General features: G+C 32.0%; 1 protein-coding gene across 2 annotated transcripts in view; it reads right to left on the bottom strand.

Moving 5' to 3' along the window:
• DYNC2H1 (dynein cytoplasmic 2 heavy chain 1) overlaps nucleotides 1–24,964 on the bottom strand; it is a 330,688-nt gene that overhangs the window by 238,044 nt on the left and 67,680 nt on the right. For both annotated transcript variants that reach the window (XM_057490362.1, XM_057490363.1), the window contains exons 32-47: nucleotides 24,548–24,753; nucleotides 23,196–23,378; nucleotides 22,386–22,568; nucleotides 20,628–20,851; nucleotides 19,772–19,887; nucleotides 16,550–16,749; nucleotides 15,483–15,747; nucleotides 14,083–14,290; nucleotides 10,859–10,988; nucleotides 7,939–8,094; nucleotides 6,567–6,826; nucleotides 5,494–5,740; nucleotides 4,428–4,579; nucleotides 3,319–3,463; nucleotides 1,842–1,944; nucleotides 1,116–1,283 (exon numbers count right to left, since the gene is read on the bottom strand). In XM_057490362.1, coding sequence (XP_057346345.1) covers nucleotides 1,116–1,283; nucleotides 1,842–1,944; nucleotides 3,319–3,463; nucleotides 4,428–4,579; nucleotides 5,494–5,740; nucleotides 6,567–6,826; nucleotides 7,939–8,094; nucleotides 10,859–10,988; nucleotides 14,083–14,290; nucleotides 15,483–15,747; nucleotides 16,550–16,749; nucleotides 19,772–19,887; nucleotides 20,628–20,851; nucleotides 22,386–22,568; nucleotides 23,196–23,378; nucleotides 24,548–24,753 — 2,946 coding nt within the window. The remainder of the gene's footprint in view (nucleotides 1–1,115; nucleotides 1,284–1,841; nucleotides 1,945–3,318; nucleotides 3,464–4,427; nucleotides 4,580–5,493; nucleotides 5,741–6,566; nucleotides 6,827–7,938; nucleotides 8,095–10,858; nucleotides 10,989–14,082; nucleotides 14,291–15,482; nucleotides 15,748–16,549; nucleotides 16,750–19,771; nucleotides 19,888–20,627; nucleotides 20,852–22,385; nucleotides 22,569–23,195; nucleotides 23,379–24,547; nucleotides 24,754–24,964) is intronic.

Here is a 24,964-nt window from a genome sequence, read left to right as displayed (position 1 = left end):
ATTATTTATTGAGTCCAATATAGGACACCATGAAAGATAAACTCTATAGAATTCCCAGTAAGACATGATACAGTCTAATGTCCAAAGGATATGCCACTTTCTTTTCAAGAAGAGACACTATTAACTCAATTTTCAGACTAAGAAAGATGGCATCATTTAAGACTTCCCCACACTAAGCCATGAGAATCACAAGCCACAACGGCATAAACTCAAAATCAAGCCAACTCTGAACTCTTATCAGGCTTCTCTCAGCATTTCACCCTGCCTGAGGTCCTCTTGGACTCATCTCCTGATCCCAAAACTTAAACAGCACCTAGAAAATTCCTTCTATCAATATCAATATTCTTCTCACCTTCAAGATTCCATTTGACTTATGTAATTATGACCCTGGGACCAATACCAAATTTAGAAACATGCAATAGATAGAATGTATTACATGAAATATTTCTGAAGTCTAGCTTTACACTCTAACCAAATAGAAACTCATTTTGCAGAAAGCAGTTTTATTAGAAATATTTCCATATTATAGTCCTGTTTATCAAAGGCCCTTTCACCATAATGATTTTCATATTACATGCATTACTCCTATAGCAGTTTTCAAAATGTATATTTATTACTAAGCAGTAATATTTGTAAATGCAACATAGTAGCTCTGAATGAATGGTGCTATAATTTGTCATAACAATGGGTAAAGCTGGTAACAAAAATATATAAGAAGTTCTGTGCTAATGATATTGTGAGTAGTAACAGGAATGAGAGAAAGGCCATTACTCTTAAGCAAAAGTTTATTATAATCAAATACAGATTTCTCAATGACCTTTAGGTTTCATACATATGTGGCTATTTAAAAAACTATTAATTAAAACCCTTCAGTAAACATAATATTGAATTACTAATGTAAAACACTATGGCCTGTATCCCCTTTTTTCAGGAAAACAAATATTGTCAAATTTTGTTTGGAACATAATTATTGGAATCTAGCAAAAAAAGAGCAGCTCTCAATATGACAGATCAAGTTTTTGTTTGGACATTTGAAATCATGCTACTAGTAAGAAAAATAATTTTAAACTTCTCATAACATTTAAATATCTACATAAACTCTGTAACTATATTACCTGCCATATTGTCTAACACATCTGAGCCCCAATCTTCTTGAAACACTGATGTTAAAATGCTGTCAAATAAATGAAGTTCCTTTGCACCAACAATTTTGTCACGAAATAAACACCGTGCTTCATATGCTACAATTTCTAGTACATAATCTAGTGGATGGTTTGAGGATCCTGTAAAAGGCAAAAATTTCTTTAATTATAACAAAATTCAAATGCTTTAAAAATGGTCTGTTTCAACATAATATTAGAAATAGGAAATGAGAATCTACATACCACAATTTTTGGCATCAGATAAATGGAAGAAAAGGAAAAAAAGTTAAAATTCATTTTGTTAATGAGTTGGTAAATTTCTTTGATTATTTAAAGGACAAATTAAGCACTATTATTTTGAGTTGTTCAATAAAAGAAATTAATCCCCAAAATTACATTAAACATGCTTTGGCTACAAAGAATAATCTCATTCTTCCCAAAATCAAATTTTAATAGTAACAATCAAAGTTTACAAGATGAAACATAATTTTAACATTAATTTTTAAATTTAATGTTAATATTTACATTTAAAACATTATTTTAATTATAATTTTAAAAAACTATAATTAGTTACAATACTCATTTTAATGTATTACAAATACAATATACAACATAAATACAAACACACACAGAAACACAGACAGTCTGTGGCATTCTAAAGAAAGATAAGTGATTTGAAATCATGAAAGCAAAACTTACCTCCTTCTAAATCATATCTGAATAAGCCAAGAACCCACTGAGTAAGGATGCAAGGAGTAAAGAAATAATGACTATAATCATCAACTGTAAATTTGGCCCGCACCTGAAACAGAAAATATTGGAAAAGATCTGTCTACTGCCTTAGGTATATATTTAAGAAAGCCATAAATTTTTAAGTCACCTTAGACTAAAAGAAATGCCAATCTCTACCAGTGGTAGAACAGTATTTCAATATAACTGATTACCTTACTTATCTTATATATTATATTTTATGCACTTAAAAACATTTAAGAGGGGTTGTTCATAGGCTTCAGCAAACTGCCAAAAGTTGTTCATGGCAAAAAGTGAAATAGATGGTTAAAAAGCCCTGCTGATGAAAGAAATTTAAAGAAAGCTAACCTAAGGTTTATAAAATGGTGGTTGCCATCCCAAAGCACTCATAGCTACAGGTAAGACCCATTTTCTAATGGTGAGAACCGAAAAGATATTTTAGGTTCCAGAAGTCCTTGAACTTTGAACAAATCAAAGGGCCACACCTCAATATATAACCAGTAAAGAGACTGTGCTTTCCTCCATCGTTCTTATTCTGGCCTTGATCACTTAACATTCAAATTAATTTAGAAAAAAGATAAAGGAACTTCTTGTTTTCGAACCTATCCTTCACCATTTCTACTCCAATAGTATAAAAAGCATCTTCTACAAAACTTCTGTAACTTTAACATGCTATTCCCTTTACCTCCAGCCATCTTGTGAATTTCTATTCATTTTTCAAAATTCATCTCAAAAACTACCACACAAGGCAGTTATTTACTCCCTCTTCTATTCTATCTCTGTAACTTGTGCACATTGTTATTGTTATTGTTATACTTATCACACTCTATTAATAGTGTATTTACATGACGAGGTCCCCTCATTAGACTGTGAACTTCCACAAAACAGAGACTCAGTCCCTTTGCTTCCCTACAACTAGCACTGCAAAGAGAAGGCTTTCAGTATATGTTTTCCTCATCCTTAATGCCCATTTTCAAGTATTGTCCCACTTAAGGAAAGATATTTTAGACATTTCCTCACAGGTAATAGGAAAGAAAGAAATATCAAAGACTACTCTCAGGTTTGAAGCCCAAAGGACAGAGAACCAAGAGAAAAGCCTACTTTTTTCTTGTGATGCAAGTCAAGAGAAAGATCTAATTTTGGAAAGATGAATTCCATTCTAAATATGCTAAATTTAAGCTGAAGGCATAACCATCCACCACTGATTCATTCATTTAACATTTATTGAATATCTATTAGAAACTGTGTCAGGGGATACAATAGGCACTAAAACAGTGAGCATCTGCCCTCACTAGTTTACTCACTAGCAGAAAAGTCTAACAACAGGAAAAGAACGTCTGAGTATTAACACAGGTCTGGATTAAAGGTAGTCTTTTTTGGAGTGATACCAAAAGACATGAAAACTACAAGAGAAACGAATAGATACCTGTTCATACACTTGTACCATAGAGCCTGCTAGAAGATAAATTTTCGAAGAAGAACCCCAAATAGAATGATTCTTCAGATTTTTATGTAGAACTGGTTCCAAATACGCTCCATAAATTGTCTGTAATTGTTCTCTTTCTGGATAACTAAAAAAGGACACATAGGAAGAAGCTGAAATAAATCAATACTCTAAATTATTTTTATGTTAGGTTACAGCAGTGTTTTTCAAAATGTGCTGCTCTGAGACCTAGATATCTCCAAAGTTTACTCAGGGGCTAAGGCCAAGCTCAAGATCACTATTCTGACTTCAACCAAATCAGTTCCTTTGTTATCTGTTGTCAAATACTGAGGGTCCTAATAGAGGATTCCAATGAAACTACTTAAAAACATAATTGTTTGAAAAAACCACTTTAGAAAGGGCCAAAATGAAAATTCTGCTTAAGAAAAAGCATTTTGAGATAAGTATAGCTGTAATCCACCTCAGAACTATAAAAGAAGGACAAAGGAAATCAACTACTTCTCTTAAACCATTGTCCATTTTGATACAGCAGATTAATTGGTGGCTGTAATATTTCTGAAAGAAAAATGTTAATAAATTGATGCAGTTATCATGAAAGCATAAAAACACGATTATGTAAGGCAAATTAAATTATAACAGAGGAGGTAGTGCTGAAACTACAAAATTTAAGAATCCCTGTAACAATTATGGACCATGGAGATGGGTGAATGTTTTTGGATTAAAGCTATCAACGAGTATCATGAACTAACTCTACCTTATTCAGATTTAAATTCTCTTTTCAGTTATCTTCATAAAATTTGATAGTATTTTTGTTTTATGAAAGCCATAAAACATTTAAATCTAAAATCCACCATTCAAATTCCTGACATTGACATTTTAGAACAGAGTCAATACAAAACAGTTCTATTTTATTTCTAATATATAAGAAATGTAGTTTAGGAAGATTAGGGGAAAAAAACAATATCAGAATTTAAGTTTGACTATTTTTATTTTCTGTATTTTGAAGAAACATCATTAATAATAGATAACTTTTAAAAATGCCAATTTATAAGATGTTCCACCCCCAAACTTTACAATACTAAGATACATACTCTATAGCACAAAGACGAACAATAGAAGTAAATCTGGTAGTAAGCTTATGTCTTCCCAGTCTTCCTCCAGCTGACATCGAAGCCACAATTTGAATATTTTCTAAACCAACCCACTCCAAATTTTCATCATAAAATCCTTGATATGTCAATACCTATTTGAAAACAAGTGTATTTTAAATGTTTTATGCTTTAAATTTTCTAATCATGATATAAAATTTTTTTGCATAAAAGTTCATTGTTTCCAAATTCAATCATTACCCTCTACCTAACTCAAGAGTTTAAGATTGAAATATATCTTAAATTCTTATTACATTGAAAAATACTCTTCAGGACCATGCTCAATTAACATTAGATGAATTACCCTAATTTTTAAAATGTTTCTCTCTCCAAGTAAATATTAAAATCCAGATAACAATACAAATCTACCAGCAATTATCAAAAAAGAGTGAAAGAAATCAAGAGAAATGTAAGAAAAATATTTTGGGCTTTTTCTATAAATATTTTATTATATTCTGCAGTTACATAGCAAAGCTAAATTTGAACCTACATAAGCATAATAAGTTCAAATTTAGAATTTAGGGTTTCTAATGTGAGGTACATCACATAAAGAAATAAAATCTTTCACATCGATGAAGAATGTATCATCTCCAACTCTTACGCAGGTAAAGAGGGAAACTAATGGGCTAAAAAAAGCCAGAAAGGAGCATTACTAAGGAAATCCAAATACTCTCAGAATGCATATCTAAAAAAATTAAGCAGAAACTTCTCCGGCTCCGGCACCACCCCTGCTTCTGCTTCATTCCTTGTCTTAAAGGATAGATAACAAGTGTAGGGTAAAGGCTGTTTTTACTCTTCCTGTCATGTATCATCTCGATGTAATACTAACTTCTAAAACATTAAGATCCAAGAAAGTAGCCCTGGAACAAGACTGAGATGCTTCAGGAGTTTAATTTCTATGCTAGATAAAACTGACCCTAAAGAGGAAAACAGAATATTTTCTATCTATAAATTAGTGAAATTAAATTATTTCCAGTTATATCAAAACACTTGAAGTGATAAGACTCACCTGCTGCAGGAAAGCAACCAGAGCACTGGTCCCCCACTTATCAAGCTTTGGTAGGTTGATATCTTTTAAGTACAACACAAGTCTTTCACAGTCTTTTGGTCTGTATACTCGACCAGTATTAGTACTGATTATCATGCATGTCTGGCTCAATTTCTGCAGAAGATGTCGAGGAGTAGTTTGCGCACTACAGTGAACTGTAGCAATTTGAGTGGACCGGAGCTGGGAAAAGGCATACCTGAGCAGCATCCTATGGAAGATGTATGACATTTGATTTTGAAAATGAAACCAATAAAATACTTTTTACAATCAATATAAAATTTATATTTTATAAATATTTTAGTTTCTAAATTATGTATGCTGATAAGGAGGAAGTGGTAAACATGGATATAGTTTCCATAACTACCAAAATAACTTTCTAATTTTTAGACTAGAAAAAATAAATTAATATTTTAAGGCACTCTCAAGACACAACAAAAATAATCAAAGTTCACAGAAATAAGTTTGATAAAATATACATAAAAGACATCAACTATTTCCCCACAGCACAGTTGAAGGAAAGATTTTAAGACATTAAGCTCTCCAAGTTAAAAAAAAATTACAATGATTTAATAGAATTTTTAAATTAATAGAAATGTGAAACTAATAATTATGACACTTTTATTTCCAGAAACTACAGTTAGTAGACACTAAAAATAGGCTGAATCTCATTGAATTAATGGCTATTCTTAACTGTAGAACTTCAAGATTCATTTTTGTGTAACTCAAGTAATTAGTAATATGTGAGTATATCTAAGGGCTTCATTTTTTGTTGTGATGGTATGCACAGATTATTTTTAAGATTATCTTCTCAGATTGCTCTTTTTCCATTAGAAAACATATAACCTGGCAGACAAGAGGACATATCTCCTTCCCCAGTCATATTTTAACAAGTAGTGATGATGAAAAGAGTCCTTCATAAAAATGTAAGTGCTACTTCAGCCAAAAGAAAGGTAAGAAAAGTTGTCAAAGCATTTTAAGAGAGGAGAGGAGCATAAATCCACAATACATGTACTTCATCATTTTTTTGTTCTTACCCTTTGCCACATCCTTCTGGTCCTACAAGAATAAATGGCTGTTTAGTATCAGAATTTAACCAAGGTTTGAAATAATCTAGACCTCGTTGCATATCAGGAGTCTGAATGACTGGTAGAGTTTGACTGTTACTGAAATCATCAGCACTCAAGTTTTCTGGTTTCTTCAACACATAAGATGCTAATCGTCCTCTGCTTGAGTCATAGTAGGTGTCCATTGGTTTCTGAGAGTCTGGAGGAGATTCTCGGGCCCATTTAAAAACCTTAAGAGGAAAAAATTGTGATAGGTTTTCACAAATTCCAAGCAGAGTATGGGAAATTTTAATTCTTCAAATTAAATGTTCCAAAGTGAATCATCTTAGTTCAAAATAAAGCTCATATACAACTAAACCTACTAAATATCCTTTATAATTAAAGTAACATTTTATCTCAAATATTATTCTCTAAATGATCATTTAAGCAAATAAATAAAAGTGATCTAGTTTGCACATACACCAATGTATAAATATATTCAACTTTTCATTGAGTTCTTATAAACACTAAATTACAAATTATAAAGGGTAGGAATCCTAGACCCTTTATTTGCAGCATCTTCCCCAGCTCTCAACCTGTTTGTTATTCTTCTAACAGTGAAAACTGTTATCTGCACAAATATAAAGCAGAAAGTTAGCCCCTGATCTATCCTTGAACACCTTTACTTTGACAGGAGAATGTCATCTTAAAAGCAGCATAACAGTGAGATACAGGCAGCAGAGGAAACAGGTCAACCTTGGAAAGGAACATAGAACACAGAAAGCAATTGATGGTGGCATCTAAGAAGAAGCAAAATGACAAAAATGCAGAAACATAATGTTGGAGCCAACCTAAAGGAATATATGTCCAATTATTTCAACAGAGGCCAATAGGAAGAAATTCCTTAATATGTAGAATTCAGTTTTATAAACAACTTGGCTAATATACCTTTACATTTATTAAAGAAAAGATTTATAATGATAAATCCATCCTAGCATTCCTAATTGCCAAAACTGTTCTGTTAAACAGTGATTAAAAATATATATTATTCTCAGATTAAAAATGAGTAATTATTCATATGTCCAAATAGGTTCAAAAATGTCTAACAAAAAAGATATAGCCCAAACCTTAGCCTATTAAAACATTATTTTATCATATTTTAATTATATCATAAACTAATTCAAAGGAGAAAATAAGTATATATATGTATATGTGTACATATTTATAAATGTATCATTACTGAATGTATAATTTCAAAATTAAAAAATTCTATACCTTACATTTACAAATCTCTGTTTGAGCAGTTAAGAGTCAATAAAGTAAGGAAAATGTAGTCTGAATATAGGTTTTAAATGAGGATTACCTCTTTGGTAAACTCCAAACGTGATTTCACATTCAGATTTCCACTAAGTCCCCTTATGAGATTAATAATAAATTGGTCATGATCTCTGCATCCATGTAGATGTGACAAACCATTCATCACAGTGCCAACCAAACTCGTTTCTGTCACATAGTCATTCTGTTGATTAAAATTCATGGTACAGACAAAAGGTAAGTATTAAACAGATAGACACTCATGTATTTTCGAGGATCATCTTTAAATTTATCCCACTATTCAAGCTGTAGGAAGTTTAGATTTTGATTTATATATAAATAAACTGTGAAAATAAAAAGTAATCATAAGAACACAATTGCATATTTCTAGCTGTAAGTGCTAGAGTCCTCAATTAGATACATGGTTTATTTACTTGCTAAACTTAAGAATATAAAATAAAAGGTAAATCAGTGAGCACTGGCCCAGAAAGAATAGTTAGTTCCTCATTTCCTCTTACTGAAATAAAAGAAGCTACAGGAAAGGGCTAGACTGATGGCACTGGATGAGAAAGGCTAGTAAAAAGTAGGCTTAAATGAAAAACTATTTGTAGTTTTTTCTATATACATAATTATTAAATGAAACTTTTGGATTGAGGAGGTATAGATGATTTTGATATGTGGGCTTCTATGTAACCATCGGGGGTTAGTGGGGAAAAGGGTTCTCATTCTTTCTATAAGTATTTACTGAGAGCCAATTATGCATTAGGATCAGAATGTAGCGCTAGGATTTTTAAATAAAGAGTGAATTAAACAGAATACTTGCTTTCATGGAACTCAAGTCTAGCAGAGTTAAGAAGTTGTGGGAAGAGCTGTAGAACAGCAGAACAGTGTTTTGAGAAAGTAACTCAGATTGAGGGCCCAAGGCCTCTTTGAAAAAGGTGACATTTAAGCTAACATCTGAAGGACGCGATCTGTCTGGCCATAAAGAGAATACAGCATATGCAAATGTAAACCATTGGTGTTATTAAGCAACTACAAGGTTATGCCTGAGAAGCAAAGGAGGAGTGGTTTAAGTCAGAGAGGCAGGTAAGGGTCAGAATATGCAGAACCAATAGGTCATGGTAAGAAGTACAATTTTTATTTTCACCACCTTTAGGGTATTTTTAAGTAAGAGAATAAAATGATCCAATTTGCATTAAAAAAATCACTCTGCCTACATAATAAATATTTTCAGAAGACTGGAGAAATGGGAGAAAGAGCAGGAAAAAGGGAGGAGGTGGGTAGAAATCCAGCTGCTTAGGCCATGCTAAGAGCAATAGGCTTTAAAGGTAATATAAAGGAAACACACATATTTTCTTCTAGATTGTCTAACTTGCTAAGTTAATACAAGAGAGCAAAGTTCCAGTTATAAATAAAATCTGCATTTGACTAGAGTATCCATTATGATCTAGCTCCCAGAATCTGAACATGGTGAACAAAATAAAGACTAAGAAGGAAGGAAGCCTCAGCACATAAAAAAAAGAATTTCAAACAATTAATCTAAACCCAAAACAGAATCAGGATTTTCTAACTGAATCTTTGGTAGTTATATCCACTCTATAACTTAATAATTTTATCCTATCACCATTTCTACTGTTACAAACCCCTACATATCAATATATTCCATCTAGTGTTATATTTCTCACTCTAACATTAATAGCATACAAGATGACCTCAAGGTATTTGCGTTGCAGCACGCTGTTAGGCTCTGTATTTTACATTAATGAAATGACAATGTATCTACTGAAAAGGTGCAATCAATAGGCATCAGCTTTTTAATAAAAAAGAATGTTTCATTCATTCACTAGTCAGTCATTACAATACTTGGTTCTGGGGATACAATAAGGAGTACAACAGGCTTTGTTCTTGCCCTGCAGGTGTTTATTGTTGAATATAAGAAATATGATACAGTCGAAAGACATAGTACGTTGCTGCAGAAGCACAGAAGAGGAAAGAGGTCACTCAGACTGAGGGCTGTTGTGAGTGGTTCTTTCCCTGAGGCCCCCAGGGAAACCTATCTCATTGGCATCATTTCCTCATGAAGACCTATTCTTACATCTTTTATCCTTAAAAGACAGAAAAGAAAAAAGTTGAGTAAACTCAAGGAAATTTCCATTTCTATATGTGTCTTTTTCAGTCCAAAATTACTGATTTCTAAATCAAATTCAGATTAACAGATACTTTTAAAAAACTCACTGCTATTTATTTCCTCTATTTTTATGTTTTAAATTTTTCATAAAAGGAAAACCAAGAATAGTTGAAAAAATCATACAGAATATCTGAAAGCCCTCCATTATATCATGCTAAGCTTATATTCATACTTCAAATTCAAATTAAGTGCAATATCCTTTCTAAACTCTCCTAGATGACAGCTTAATATTCTTTTCACCCTGTCATACTGTAATTATCTTTTACATGTCATTTTCCTCCAACAGACAAACCCTTCTAAAGGAAAGGGATTGTCCTGTTTATGTTCAACTCTAAAAGTATGTCTAATGTTATGCTTGACATATAGTGGATATTCAATAATTTTTTACTGAATAAATGTTTTAATAATAGTCTAAACTCACCATTCCTTTTTCTACTTTAGTAATAACTTGGCATTGTTTTCAGCATGATATATATGTAGGTATTGACACCGCAAAATGTGACAAGACGGTTTTGCTAGTAAAAATTAGTCGTTCCAATATTTAAGGTTTTTAGGTAAGCAGTACAAGCTTTTGTGGGTGGGAGAATTAAAATGTTTTAAGACTAACATAATAAGAAGTTATGCTAAGGCATATAGACAGACAGCAATGAAGGCATCTACCTCTCACTCTACCCCCATATTCTAGCAGAGCTCTAATAAAAATCAGCTATAAGTATGTAATATTCTTAATATTATACTTCCTGCCTAAATGATTGATTATGGAATATTATGGTTAACTTGCCTGCTTTAGAACCCATTGTAAAGCCTTTCCAAAATAATCTCCAATCCAGTTTTCAAGATTATTCCTGTAATTTGGAGACTGATTCTTCAACCAAGATTTTATCAGAGAATTAAGATCCATCTCTTCATCACTAAAAAAGATTAACAAATACAAATAACAAATAAGAACTTCTTTAGGAAGAAATGTCAATTTGCCCTCAAAATAAATTTCTGCTCCAATATTCTGCTCCAATAGTCATTATTTTACACATGAATCTGCTAGTACTCAAGACTTCAGTTACTTCTGTATGTGTGTGTGTGTATGTACACACACACACGTCTTTTTCCATAAAGCAAATATATTTCATCTATATTATATAAGTATAAAATAAAGAATTATGTATCTACAGAGTAGCAAAAAAGTAGTCTAAATCCTTCCTACTCAAAGTGAGCTGTTTGTTAGAAATACAAAATCCCAAAATCTACTGAGGCAAAATCTTCACTTTAACAAAGTCCCTGGGTGATTCAAATGCACATTAGATTTCATAATGCACTGAATCTTAGTGCATTTTTTAAAATATTTTTCTTCTTCTCTACCCCCAAAATATCCAGCTTCCTAAATCCTCAAGCCACTACTAAAACTCAAAGATCTTCCTGAAGTATAATTTCTTTAGCAAGACACTTCATTATAGAGTAACATCCAATGACTGAAATTAAATAACACTCATATGGAAAATTTTATCTTACATACATAAAAATAGTAAAAATATCTCATAGATTAATAATTTAGAATTGACAAAGCCTCAGGGTTTTGTCATTTTTCCTTTTATTAGCATTTCATAACAACACTAGTAAGTACTGAGTCTGAATTTCTCCTCCCACATTTATATCCAGTCTAATAAGGAAAAGAAAACTGGAAAGATCAAAAGTAAATATGTAAATTACGTTAGATTGGCTCAAAACAGACAAACTAAAGACTCTAAGCTCCTTCAGAATAAAGATTTTGTTGCCAGTGATATCTCCTCGATGCTTATGGCAACTACATGTCTTGGTTTGTCCATGACAATTCTGATTTACAGTAGTTATCCTAATATAATTAATAGCATTCTCTTTCATTGTGAAAAGGTCCTGCAGTGGAGGGGGGTCACTTGATAATATGGGTGAATGTTGAAACCACTGTATTATTTATGTGAAACCATCCTTAAGGTTGTATATCAATGATACGTTAATAAAATAATAATAATTCAGTCATGGTGGGTGTAATGTGCAGCATGGTGACTATAGTTAATAATACTATGTTGCATATTTGAAAGTTGTACAGCTTAAACCTCAAAAGTTCTCATCAGGAGGAAAAAAATTTCTGTGACTGTGTATGGACATATTAACTATACTTATTGTACTAGTCATTTAGCAACATATACAAATATTGCATCATTGATGTACACCAAAATATAATGCTCTGTGTCAAATAAATAAGATCTGTCTGTTTTTTCTTTTTAAAAAGGTCCTGGTTTGGCCTACTGCACAGCAAGTGTTCAACAATTATCTGCTGAAGAAATGAATAAAACCTAAAACCAAGGTACAACTTAATCAAATGAAACAGTAGCCAAAAATGTTAATACGTATGGTTTTATATGAAATCATATGTATTCATTATGCTTCTCACAAACAATATCTGGTTCACCAATAATTTTCAAATCTACAACAATCTGTGATCTTCTTTTCTGTAAATATCCATGGCATTTTACTTCCCACTTATTTCATTTACATTCTATCTCGTATTATAATTGTTGTTATATTTATTTCAACTCCTCTACTTGAAAGTATGCCCTATAAAGATGGGCCTTCTATAGGTATTACTTTTACCCCTTTCTTTCTGTCTCTCTGAAATGCCTAACTTAGTATCATGTACTTAGAATGCATTAAATAAATATGATAAAATGCATTCATAATTCCTTTATCCTAGTTTTCTCAGAAGATTATAAGACTATATTAAATAAATAAGATAAATTGTATTAACTACTGCTACAAAAGCTATAAATCCAATGCTCTATTTTTTAACAATTAATGTCTCAAAATAGTAACTGGACATCAATACTAGCTTAATATCAATGTTTCTTACAATACTATCAATGAAGGAAGCAAGTAAATAATTTTGGAAACAATTTGAGCCAACTGGATAACACAAATCAACATGTCATACACCTAAAATGGCTTCAAATGGCCCTAAAAGAGTAGAGCACTTTACATAGAATGATAAATATCAAATTCTGAAACATAAATCCAAAAAGTAAAAGAAAATTTTCTAATTATTCATTTTGGAAAATGAAATTAGCTCAAATGTCCATGATCTGGTATGTGCCCATGGTATATGATATCTAAAACTACCTTATTATTCACATTTGTTCTTTAAGCCTCTTCGAAATAAACTGAAGAAAGAAAATGCCAAGTAAAGAGGTTTCCAGTCTGTAAAATAACAGGTTGGACCACAGGACCTCTTTTTTTTTTTTTTTTTTGACTTCAGAGGTTTTTTTTAAGGTATCATTGATATACAATCTTATGAAGGTTTCACATGAGCAATATTGTGGTTACTACATTCACCAGTATTATCAAGTCCCCCAAAACACCCCATTGCAGTTACTGTCCATCAGCTTAGTAAGATGCTATAGAGCCACTACTTGTCTTCTCTGTGTTATACTGCCTTCCCCATGACCCCTGGTACATTATGTGTGTTAATCATAATGCCCCTTAATCCCCTTCTCCCTCCTTCCCCATCCACCCTCCCCATCCCCTTCCCTTTGGTAACTACTAGTCCCTTCTTGGATTCACAGGACCTCTTAAACCTAGGTTAGCTCTAAAATTCCATGAATCTAAGATTCAATGATTAAAATATTGCTACTTAGCTTTAAGTTATGAGCCTCTAGCTCATAACTAGTATGCTCACTTCTCTAAACTCAATAATATTTAAATAAAATACAAAAAAGAAAAAAATTTAAACACTTGCTGTTTCACTTAAGCAAACAAAAAATAGTGATTATATTATTAAACTGCTGAAATAGTTTAATTGCAATAAAACAGGAACTCTCTGAATGAATTAAAATCTAACAAAAAAAAGAAGTCAACCAAAAATGAGGAAAACAAATACTTACACATTATTCATATAACATGTATTTCACTTAGCTATAAAACCAAAGTAATAATTGAAGAATATTGTAATATAATGTAGGCAAATGCTCCATATTTTACCTAAGAAAGATCATTCCCATTCTAGATATTGTGGCTGGCGAGGCACAACTTAAATCATGAGTTTCAAATACAAAATTAACATTTGGGCCAAATTGAATCCTTTCTCCACTGGGCATAGTGAGTAGTCGATTATCATCCAGAACAGAATTCAGAGATTCTATCCATTCAGGGTCAATATCACCATCACAGATTATCCATGAGCTGACATCTTTCAAACCAAAAAGATGAAGATAAATAAAAGTATAGGCAGTGATAATAAGTAAAAACAAGGAATAAGTATCTTATTCTTTAGAAGTGACTTCCATAAGTATTGTATTACTAAAGCTGAATATAAAGAATTAAAAAGTTGAACAAGTTGAAATCTTTCAGGTGAATTGGTAGAACAAATGTTCTAGAAAACCCAATGTCACTCCTGCTCAACTGGCCAAACACTATTATACACCAGGTGATAACATTCCATTTACCTATGACCACACAGAATTAGAATCTCATTAAAAGAAAACACGGTGTATAAAACTTAGGTATTTCTATTCTCATAACGTTGTGAGATAGTCTTCAGAACCTTTGGCTTCTACCATGTCATAAGAATGCATAAATGCTATTTATATAATATCTCTTTTAGAAAATATAAGAAACCCATATTTTTAGTGCCAAACTAAGAAATAAAAAATGTACTACTGTCAAATTTCTTTGACGTATAAAAAGGTGACTTTAAAGGGGAGAAGCAGTGAACAAGCAGTGTACACAAGTCTTTTCAGAGACAAACTATTTTTATCCATCCTTCCTAAAATAAGAGTGGTTTCAAGTTGTACTTGGACCTTTGAAACAATTCGAAGAGGAAAATATTACCAATAAAAATGTGAGAAATAAGTACAGGTGATATCTGAATCTTACTGAGTGTGATATTATTGACTATATTGAAGATGAAGAGACTACATTGAAAATCCCTTCCAATACCTTAGAGTTCTGAACATTTCACTCACTGATTTAGAAAAAAAACTATTAATAAAATTATGACCCAATGAAGAGTCAGGAAGCCTTCTCAGATTCTAGTCAAAAATTCTCTTAAACACCAAGCTAGTAAATTCAGACCAGGAACCTATACTATTTTGTGGCTTAAATTTTCAAAATTATTCAAAACACTGTATGCAAACTGATGAGTTAAAAGTGTTCACACACATACCAATTTTAACTCCAAATAAAAGTTTGTCATCTTGCTTTATGAGGCATTCAAACAAGAACTTTGTATTTATTATATATTTATTATTAAATTAATTTACTTGTGGTACTGTAAGGCAGTTTATGGTCATGTGTAAGAATTGGTAAGGATAGCATTATAGACAAGTTCTGTCATTCTCTAAAATTATTAAGTAGAGCAATGAATCACACAAGAGACCAACCTTGAGGTTCTCGAACTACTTGGCGAGCACTATTGGTCAAAACACCATCAGACCATTCCCTTGTATCCATGTCAATGTGGCCTAATAATTGATGTCTAGGCATAGCTTTGGGGTTCATAGTATATTGTTTTACCACATTGCCAATTTTACAAAGTGCTGCCCTTAACATTCTCCAAAGAGTTGATTTTCCAGCACCACTTGGACCAACAATAACAACTCCCATCCTTTGGCGTAATTGTTCATACAATTCTAAAGCCTTCTTGATCTAGTAGAAAAGAAACATGTCCATTTATCATAGTGTACAATAATACATAGTTTTCCTCTCATTTTATAACCATTGTTCTATTCCAAACACATAAATTAAGCCATTGATTTCTTCAGTGGAAGATTTAGCTTTAAATAAAATGATACCTAAATAAATATGAACACATTTACAGTGTGATCTTTAACTCCAATATTTCTCTAAAAGAAACAACTATGCTTTCCAAGTTATTTGACAATATGTTCATTATTTTCTTCATCACTCATTAATTAAAATATAATATAGTGTTTATTCAGTTGTTCATTCATTCATTTATATCCAGTCTCTCTCCAAAACAAACTTCAGGGAAAAGTGTTCATTTTAAACATGTATTTGTGCTACATAAAAATGCCTACTAAAACCAATTTATCCTAAGAAAATTGTCAAAGTGAAGCTAAATCATATATAATCAGTTATCAAAAATATATGTGATTGATCTGTTATGTGCCAGGCTCTATAATAGACACTAGGAAAAAATGTTAAACAAAATCCTGGATCCTGCCTTTCATGGAGACTACTATCTGGTGGGAGAGAATCAATATTAGTCAAATAGACAATTAAGATTAAACAAGTGTATATAATAAGAGTAACAAAAGTACATAGCAAGGAAACTTAACCTGGACTTAACCAGGGAAGGCTTCCCTGAGCAAGTGAGATTTAAGTTGAGAGATGAAAGATAAATTGGAAGTTAAAGCATAAAAATAGTTAACAAGGAATTAGCTAGGAAAAAAGTGTCAATACATTATAAAATATTCTTAACGGTTACCTGATTCTGTATGATTTCATAACTGGCCTCCTCAAAGACCTGCTTTAATGCAGCACTCAGTTCACCATATTCTACTTCTTGAAAGTCAGTTCCAGGAAATACATCTTTAATCAGTGCATCAAACCGAATGCAATCAGCAAATGTAAATTTTGACATTGTATTAAGCCTCAATGCTTGTACCACAATACGACTTTCATTAACTAGAGAAAAAGTTTCATTTTAAAATTATCAGTAATGAAATTAATGACTATAAAAACATTTAACTACCTTGATATGCATTATTAGTGATTAAATGACACACTAGAATTTAGTAACTCAGTTTACTATCTTTTGACTTAAAAAATAAGTATAACTTACCATTTTGTTGTAATCTTTATAACAACTATATAAAGTAAGTAAGGGCATATTACCATTAGTATTCCAATTTTACATATGAGAACTTTAACATCTAAGGGTTTAAATTATTTATCTGAGAAAGCACAGAAGTTAGTATTATAGCTCAGATTTAAAGCTAGACCACCTAATTCCAGATTCAGGTATCTCTCCAATGATACCAATATTGCCTTCCAGAGGATTTAAGTCCTAAGACTAACAACTAACAAGCTGAATAACAATCTTTGACCTGGCTTGCTGAAAACTGGTTCATACACATTCTTAAACCAAATGTAAATACTAGTGTCATTTCCAGATTCTTGTTTTTTCAAAGATATTAGATACTGATTGATAAGACATATACATAAAGGCAAAAGACTATTCTTAGTGTAATATTTCTGTGTTATATACATATTAAGAGGCATGACCGCACTAGAGTTCATTCCAAGTACTAAACTTATAAACAAGTCATCTTTACTTACTACATGTATGTTTTAAGTATTTCTTAAAAATCACCAAAGAAAGACAACTGAAAAACAGTAATTTAAGTACTTCACCAAATAACTCTATCTTCCCTGGCATATACTAACCTAATAACAGAGCTAAAGTAGCTTCCTTTTTTAAGATACATGCTTTGATCATTTAAAGTCCAAACAGGTAATTTCATGTAGTCCTTTTTTCTATGCTGTCTTAGTTCCACAGTGTTTCAACTTAGTTTTGGTTTTTTTTCGGTATCATTAATATAAAGGAGGATTAAAGATGGTGGCATGAGAGGAGAGACAGAGGCTTCCTCCTAAAACCGTATACAATTAGAAAATAAAGTTGGTGCAACTAATCCTCAGAGAGCAACATGAAAGAGGGCTGTGCCAGACTGCGTACACCTGGAGAAAAGAGCAGACCTCACCGAACAGGGTAAGTACCAAAGCTGTGGCCCAGTGGGACCCAAGCCCTTCCCCCACCCCAGCTCACTGGCGGGAAGAGAAACGGAGCAGGGAGGGAGTGGAAGGCCTGGGACTGCTGAATACTTAGCTCCAGAGATCTGCTCTGGGAGCACAAACCTACATTTCATTAATACACAATTACATGAGCAACATTGTGGTTACTAGATTCCCCCCATTATGAAGTCCCCCCAACATACCCCATTACAGTCACTGTCCATGAGCATAGTGAGATGCTATAGAATCACTACTTGTCTTCTCTGTGCTGTACTGCCTTCCCCATGCACCCCCCCTACATTATGTGTGCTAATCGTAATGCCCCTTTTTCCCCCTTATCCCTCCCTCCCCACCCATCCTCCCCAGTCCCTTTCCCTTTGGTAACTGTTAGTCCATTCTTGGGTTCTGTGAGTCGGCTGCTGTTTTATTCTCTCAGCTTTTGCTTTGTTCTTCTACTCCACAGATAGTAACCTAAAGAGGCTGAATATTCAGCCTTTCAAGAAGGCACACATTCTGGGTGGGGGAAATCACTTATTTTTTATAACTGAGGAAAAATGGTGGTAAAATATATAATACACATGAATCCATTACTGATCTGAATAAATGATTTAATAAGTATATAAATGGAGAGAAGAGCCAAGTCTTTGCAAAAACAGTTCAAACAATATATGCAGATACTCCTCCCTCTAAGAGGTGAAGCTTAATCCTTGCCTCATCACTTCGAAGATAAGCTGGATTTAGTAATGGCTTCCAAAGAGTAGAGTAGGGACAGTGAAAAATTCTCTTCACAGTGGAGAAACCTGGCCAACACTAAGACAAGAGATGAAGGTGAACATCACTACCTCTGGCACAGTTACTGTGCACCCACACATGTGATACGATGAGAAGGGCACTCCACCTCTGTGGTATTCTTTCCAAATATCCATAACTCAGTCTATTCATGAGAAAAACATAAAAAAAAACCCCACAATTTCTCATTTACCTTTTAATTTGGTATATAGCAAAATTTTTATCTCTTTTCATTCATGATTCCTCCTTTTGTGTAAATTCTTTACATTTCAAATTACTTTCATCTCAGAGTCTATGTGATGCCTAACTAATGATCTTGAAGAATTTTAGAGTCAGGAAAACAAAAACAGACTGAGCAACTATCACAAAGCAGAGGAGACTAAGGAGATATGAGAGCAAAAATGTACTATGGTGCCCTAGAATTCCATACTGGAGCCGAAAGAAACATTAGTGATGAAACAAGGGAAATCCAAATGAAGCCTACAGTTCATTAGTTAATAGTTATATACCAGTCTAAATTTCTTAGTTTTGACAAATATACCATGGTAAGATGAAACAATGATAATGTTATCTTCACAATTTTACTGTAAATCTAAAACTCTCCTAAAGTTAAAAGATATTTTTGTAATCTTAAGGTATTTTTAAAGGATAATTTTGTTTGGTATATTATTTCTTTGGAAGGGAAAAATCCCCATCTATTTCTAAGGTTTCTCTTCTTAGTTTAGGATTAGACAAATTCTCAGGCTCTTCTCCAGACCTACTGAATCAGGAACTTTGGAGGTGCGGGTCCAACAATCTGTCTTTTAACAAGATTGGGTGATTCTGATGTACATTAAATATTGAGAACATACGCATGTATAAAGCAACAATTAAATACTTAATGCACATTTGAAAGTTATGATAGGACATTAGGCGAAACCAGGGAAAAATGGAAGTATTGACTTTACTTAATGTGATAAATGTGAAAAATGTATGATACTAATATAATATGTTAACAATAGAAGAAACTGGGAGCAGAGTATTCAGAAACTATACTATAGTTATAAATTTTCTGTAAATCTAAAATAAAACTATTCTGAATTAAAACTTATTTTTAAAAATAAGATTATATTTGAACAAATCATACCTTCCTGTTTAATGCCAGTTTTCTTCAGTTGTCTAAGGAGATTTCCACTTCCTCTCAGAACTGTCTTCAAAGCTCTTAATCCCCAATCATAATGTTGCTGAGGTGTCAAAAGTTCCCTTAAATAAAGACATGAAATCATAAAGCATCAAATAGCTATAAGAAATTATTTTTATCATCAGATACAAAGAAATACAGAATATAACTACTGACACATAGAAATGAGTATTGATGTTCCATTAATTTATATAAAAGAGCTAATCACACAAAATGATTACTCAAGATGGGTAGTTCATGAGGCCCAAGATAAACCTTTCATGAACTGATGAATTATCTTAATAAAGATACTAAATGGCAATTACCTGTTACCTTTATTTCTAAAGTCTTTAATCAATCTATCTTGCTCTTAATTTCTGATGCTCTAGTCCTCACTATCTCTTTAAGTGATATGGACCAGAATTCTAGGTTATCCAAAGAAGCTAAAAGTCAATCTCTATGACTAGAAATAAGACATAAGAAAAAAGTCATGAAAGATTCCCTCCAAAGAACATAGGTTTTGAGTGGTTAGCTGGTAAAGTAGTCCACTAGGTATCATATGACTGGAGCACTCCAGTAAGAGCATTTTGCAAAAAACAGTGAGATAAAATTAATAGTATTTAAGAAAAACAAGTAGCTTTGAGCCACATCTTTTTATTATTCAAGTTAAAATCTTTCCTACTGACACTTTAAGTACAACATAGACACCACTATGAAAATCAATGAATAGGTAAATTGGACAAATGTAGAAAATAGTCATTAATTACCATTATCAATCATTGGAACCATAAAATATAAAAATATTTAAAACAGGAAAACTCACCTAGATAGATTGAAGATAGCTACCAATTTTCTGCCCAATACTTTAGCATCTTTAAAGCCTTCTGAATAGAGAATGACTTCTGCAATAAGTTCATTATCTGGGCGAGACATGGCTACTGGCCTGAAAAGCTGCTTAAGATTATCAGGCAGTTTTTGTCTTCCTCCATAACCTTTTCCAGCAGGATTCATAGTGATAAAAATTCCAGAATTAGAATTTATTTCTACCTGAAATATTAATTAAAATATAGGCATTAAATATTTGAAACTAAAAATATAACTGCTTAGTAAAAAGTAACTGCTAATGTGCTAAATATCTCCTTATTCAACATATGATAAAAGATAAACTCCTTAGAAACTACACTACCTTCAGAGGTTCTTTACAATTTTTTGAGCTGAAAGTTTAAGAGATGGTAACTAGCTTGAATTTCTTTTCATTTATTCAACATATGTTTACTGTGTGAGGTACTTTGTTAGGTACACAGAAACAACACAACTCAGAACTGAAGTCAGTAACAGTTTATGTCCTTATTAAGAATATATAATAAATGTTATGAAAGGGAAGAGCAAAATATAAGAGCACTGGTAGGAACATTTTCAACAAAGCACTTAGAAGCTAAATTAGAATGTGTAAACAAAGAATGGGCAATTAGAAAGCAGAAATACCTAAAGAAGAAAAATCTGGCTATAAAAGAAAGTAAAGAGAAAGAGCAGTGGTTGGAAGATGAATCAAGGAAAGTTGTTTGTTCTATGTTTTAATTATATTAAATATTATAATATAATGCTATTATGTGTAATATAATATTTTACATTATTAAGAAGGAAAAGATGTGATTATGTTTAGAAGACGATGAGGACTGAGTAGAGGAGGAAAGACTGAAACTATGGCAGAGGGGATAACCAAGAGAAGGTCCCAGGAAGCTGATTTCAAAGCATAGGTTGGAAAGGTTAGCATTGGTTGGGAGAAATGATAATTCCTTCTAAGAGGAGGATAGGAAAAAAAAATGATGTGGAGGAAAATTAATTTGATTGCAGGAAGGTAAAAATAATGTCTCTTTGTGATGAAAGAGTTTATGCATTATGTAAATAATAATTTAGAACTGGTCTTACTTTTTTGGCCTCCCCTGAAAAACTTGTATTGCAAAAATGTTATTATGGAGAAGAGGGTAATTTCACAATTCTTTTGACTTTCAATGTGTTCAGCATTACACATTATATACAGTTTACATTTCCTATACAAATAAGTTTACATTTTAAAGACATGACTGTTTATCTCCTATGGGGAGAAGTGAGGAACAGATGAACAGCTAAGTCTTACTGTCTTAAGATTCACATAGTGATTAAAAACATGAGCTTCAGAATTAGCCAGACCTGGATTCAAGTCCCAGATCCACTAATCATTCTTAAATTATCAAGCCCCATTTCCTCTTCCATAAAGTGGACAAAATGTAATTGTACCTACACCAAAAGTAGATTAAAGCACGGAGCATAGTGCCAGCACAGAGTTAAGTGTTCGATAAATGTTAGCAAATACTATTACAACTGAATTATTCAATATTGAAAGTCTGAAAATGAACAAGGAAAGCGGAACCCAAAAATGATGAAACATCTCAGAGACAACTCACAAGTAAAAAGGTTTGACACACTGACCACAGAAACAGGGGTACCAGGAGAAATAAAGAGAGAATATTTGCCTGAGTATAAGTAATGAAAAGTCTTATAAACAGAGTTTCATTCTTTAAATTCCCAACATATTCTATACCTCCTTGCCAAGCAGTTCACATATAGTTCTATGATTCTTCAAAGCATCTTGAATCGTCTGAATTTGAGTAGAAACTGCTGACAGTACAGATTCTTCCAATCTATTAAATTCATCAAAACAACCCCAGGCACCACACTTCACCAAACCAACAAATATCCGTCCCATTGACTTCACATCAATGCCCTTAAAAATAATAAAAATTATTTTGAAATTATAAAATAATTAACATTAAAAATTATTAAGATCTCTATTAATAATTTAATATCAAATGTATTTACTTAGAAGGCACTAACTTCACCCATCTATGCCTCTTTTGCTCTTTTAAAGTAGAAATTAAATAGCTGCTCTTTCAAAACCCAGGGTAGTTTCAAGGAACAAACAGAACAATCCATGTAAAATTGTTCTGAAAAGAACATAGAACCAAAAAAGTACAAGACTTTGTTTTAGTTATTTTTAAGTCAAAACAGAAATCCTGCACAAAATATTTTGAAAAGAGTAATTTTAAATGAATTTAAGATTCTCCCTTTTTTATTCACTATTCTCCTCACTAAAAACATTTTCTACACTCGAACATAAATCTTCACTCTGTATTTGGAATTACTTCTTCGCAATAATTCCCTTTAGAAATAAGTTGTGGAACAACATTACATGCAACCTCTCTCCATTTTGTTCTTCAAATAAAACAAACTCTGTTTTCAGGTTATTTAAAATTACAATAATATTAAAATAGAGCATTTCATATATAAGTATATGAAAACTAACCCAAACATATAACACACTATTATATAGCTTGATAATTATTTATTCTACCTCATCACAATTAAAAACTAAAACTTGTCTTCCAAGAAGTCCACCTAAAGCCTTTACGGATTCAGTTTTCCCCGTGCCGGCTGGTCCGTAAGGATTTCCTCCGAGTCCCATCTCCACGGCTTGCGTGAGAGTTAGGTAGCACTTGTCTGTCAATGGAGTATAAACCAGCTTGGGGGCATTACCCTAAAAAATAAAAACATAAACTTCACATATTCATGTTCTATTCAACACTTAAAATTCTTCTATACTATGAGATGCTTGTTAAAAATCTAAAAAGGCAACAAATAGGTTAAAGTTGTTAACACAGAAAAATATCCAAAATATTTTTTTTAGAGAAAGAAACTTTCTACAGCATAAACTGGAATTAAACATAGTTATTTCTCATGTTTGCATTATTCTATCTTCAGTTAATACATTGTTAGGGTTTCCAAATAGTCACTCAAGTTCTTAATACTGGCACAAAGAAATACTTCTAAAGCAAACAGAAAACAAATCCAAAAACATATTATACAATAATCATTCTATTTTGTATTTTAAAACTCATGTAAATTATTTCCTTAAATCTTATGAGCTTCAGAAATGAGAACTACTTTGAAGACCTTGAAGTATAATTAATTTTAAAAACTCCTTATGAAGTTAATAATTTTAATTTATAAAAAATTTCTCAAAATTTCTACTAAATATTAGGGTAAACAAATTTCAATACCAGCTGCAGTTTATAGGATTCTTCCTTAATTAGGTAGACAGATTTGGGTCTCAAAATACATTTCCTTTTTGAAAGAGCCAGCTGGTGGCTCTTCTGACATATGCACATTAACATAATTGTCAAATATATTCTGATGATGCATTATGATGGAAAAAGGCAGAGAAGCTACAGCTGAATATTTTGAGAAGAGATTACATGAGCTAGGTTATTTGTTTGAAAATTCTTTTATCTTACAAACTGAAAACATTTAGCAAACATCTTTTAGCATATTTACAATTGCACTAATTTTGGCCTTGTATAAGGAAGTACAAACCAAATTGCTTCCATTGAGGTTGTCTACATTCAATTCTCCTTGGATTAAAGGTATATTTCAAATTCTATGTAAATGCTACTCTAAGAAAAGGTACACTTAGAGAATCCAGTACAACACTGCCATTATTTTAATTTTTTTTTGTAAATAGGATGATTTTTTTATTTTCTGTTAAAGCATCTTTTTTAGTTATGACTGAACAGAAAGAAGACAGTAACACAAAAAGAAATTCTTCAAAGTTACAACTGAAATAAAAATAATTCTTTCACCCAGTAGCAAATTTTCTTTAAATACTTTCTAAGTGGAAAAATAAAACAGTTCTGCCACAAGTCATACCTGATACTCATAAGTGTACTGAAGTTCAGAATCCACCATCTGAACATAACATGTGTGATCACTTTTCATATAGAATCTAACTTGTTTTTTCCAAGTCCAGTCTTCAGTTGTATGAACTTGAACTTGGTTTAACTGCTTCACCACATCAATATTATGAATAATATCAAGAATTAGTGCTTTAAGTTTAAACTCCAGAATGCCAGATTCTGTATACGAATAAAAATAATTGGAGAAAATGTTAGCCTGTGACTTACATATTTTATGATTATATACATATATACACAGGTGATTTCTTAATGATTTAAATGATTGTCATGATACATTTGAATGGTATAGTAGTATAAACCATGCAAGTCAAAACATGTCAAATCCACCATAATAAGTTAGAATTCTGCATGTGAAAACTAAGAGAATTTT

Source organism: Manis pentadactyla, chromosome 13, assembly GCF_030020395.1.
Source record: "Manis pentadactyla isolate mManPen7 chromosome 13, mManPen7.hap1, whole genome shotgun sequence".
NCBI lineage: Eukaryota > Metazoa > Chordata > Mammalia > Pholidota > Manidae > Manis > Manis pentadactyla.
The sequence above is the reverse complement of the archived record's forward strand: the minus strand, read 5'-3'. Positions and strand labels throughout refer to the sequence as shown.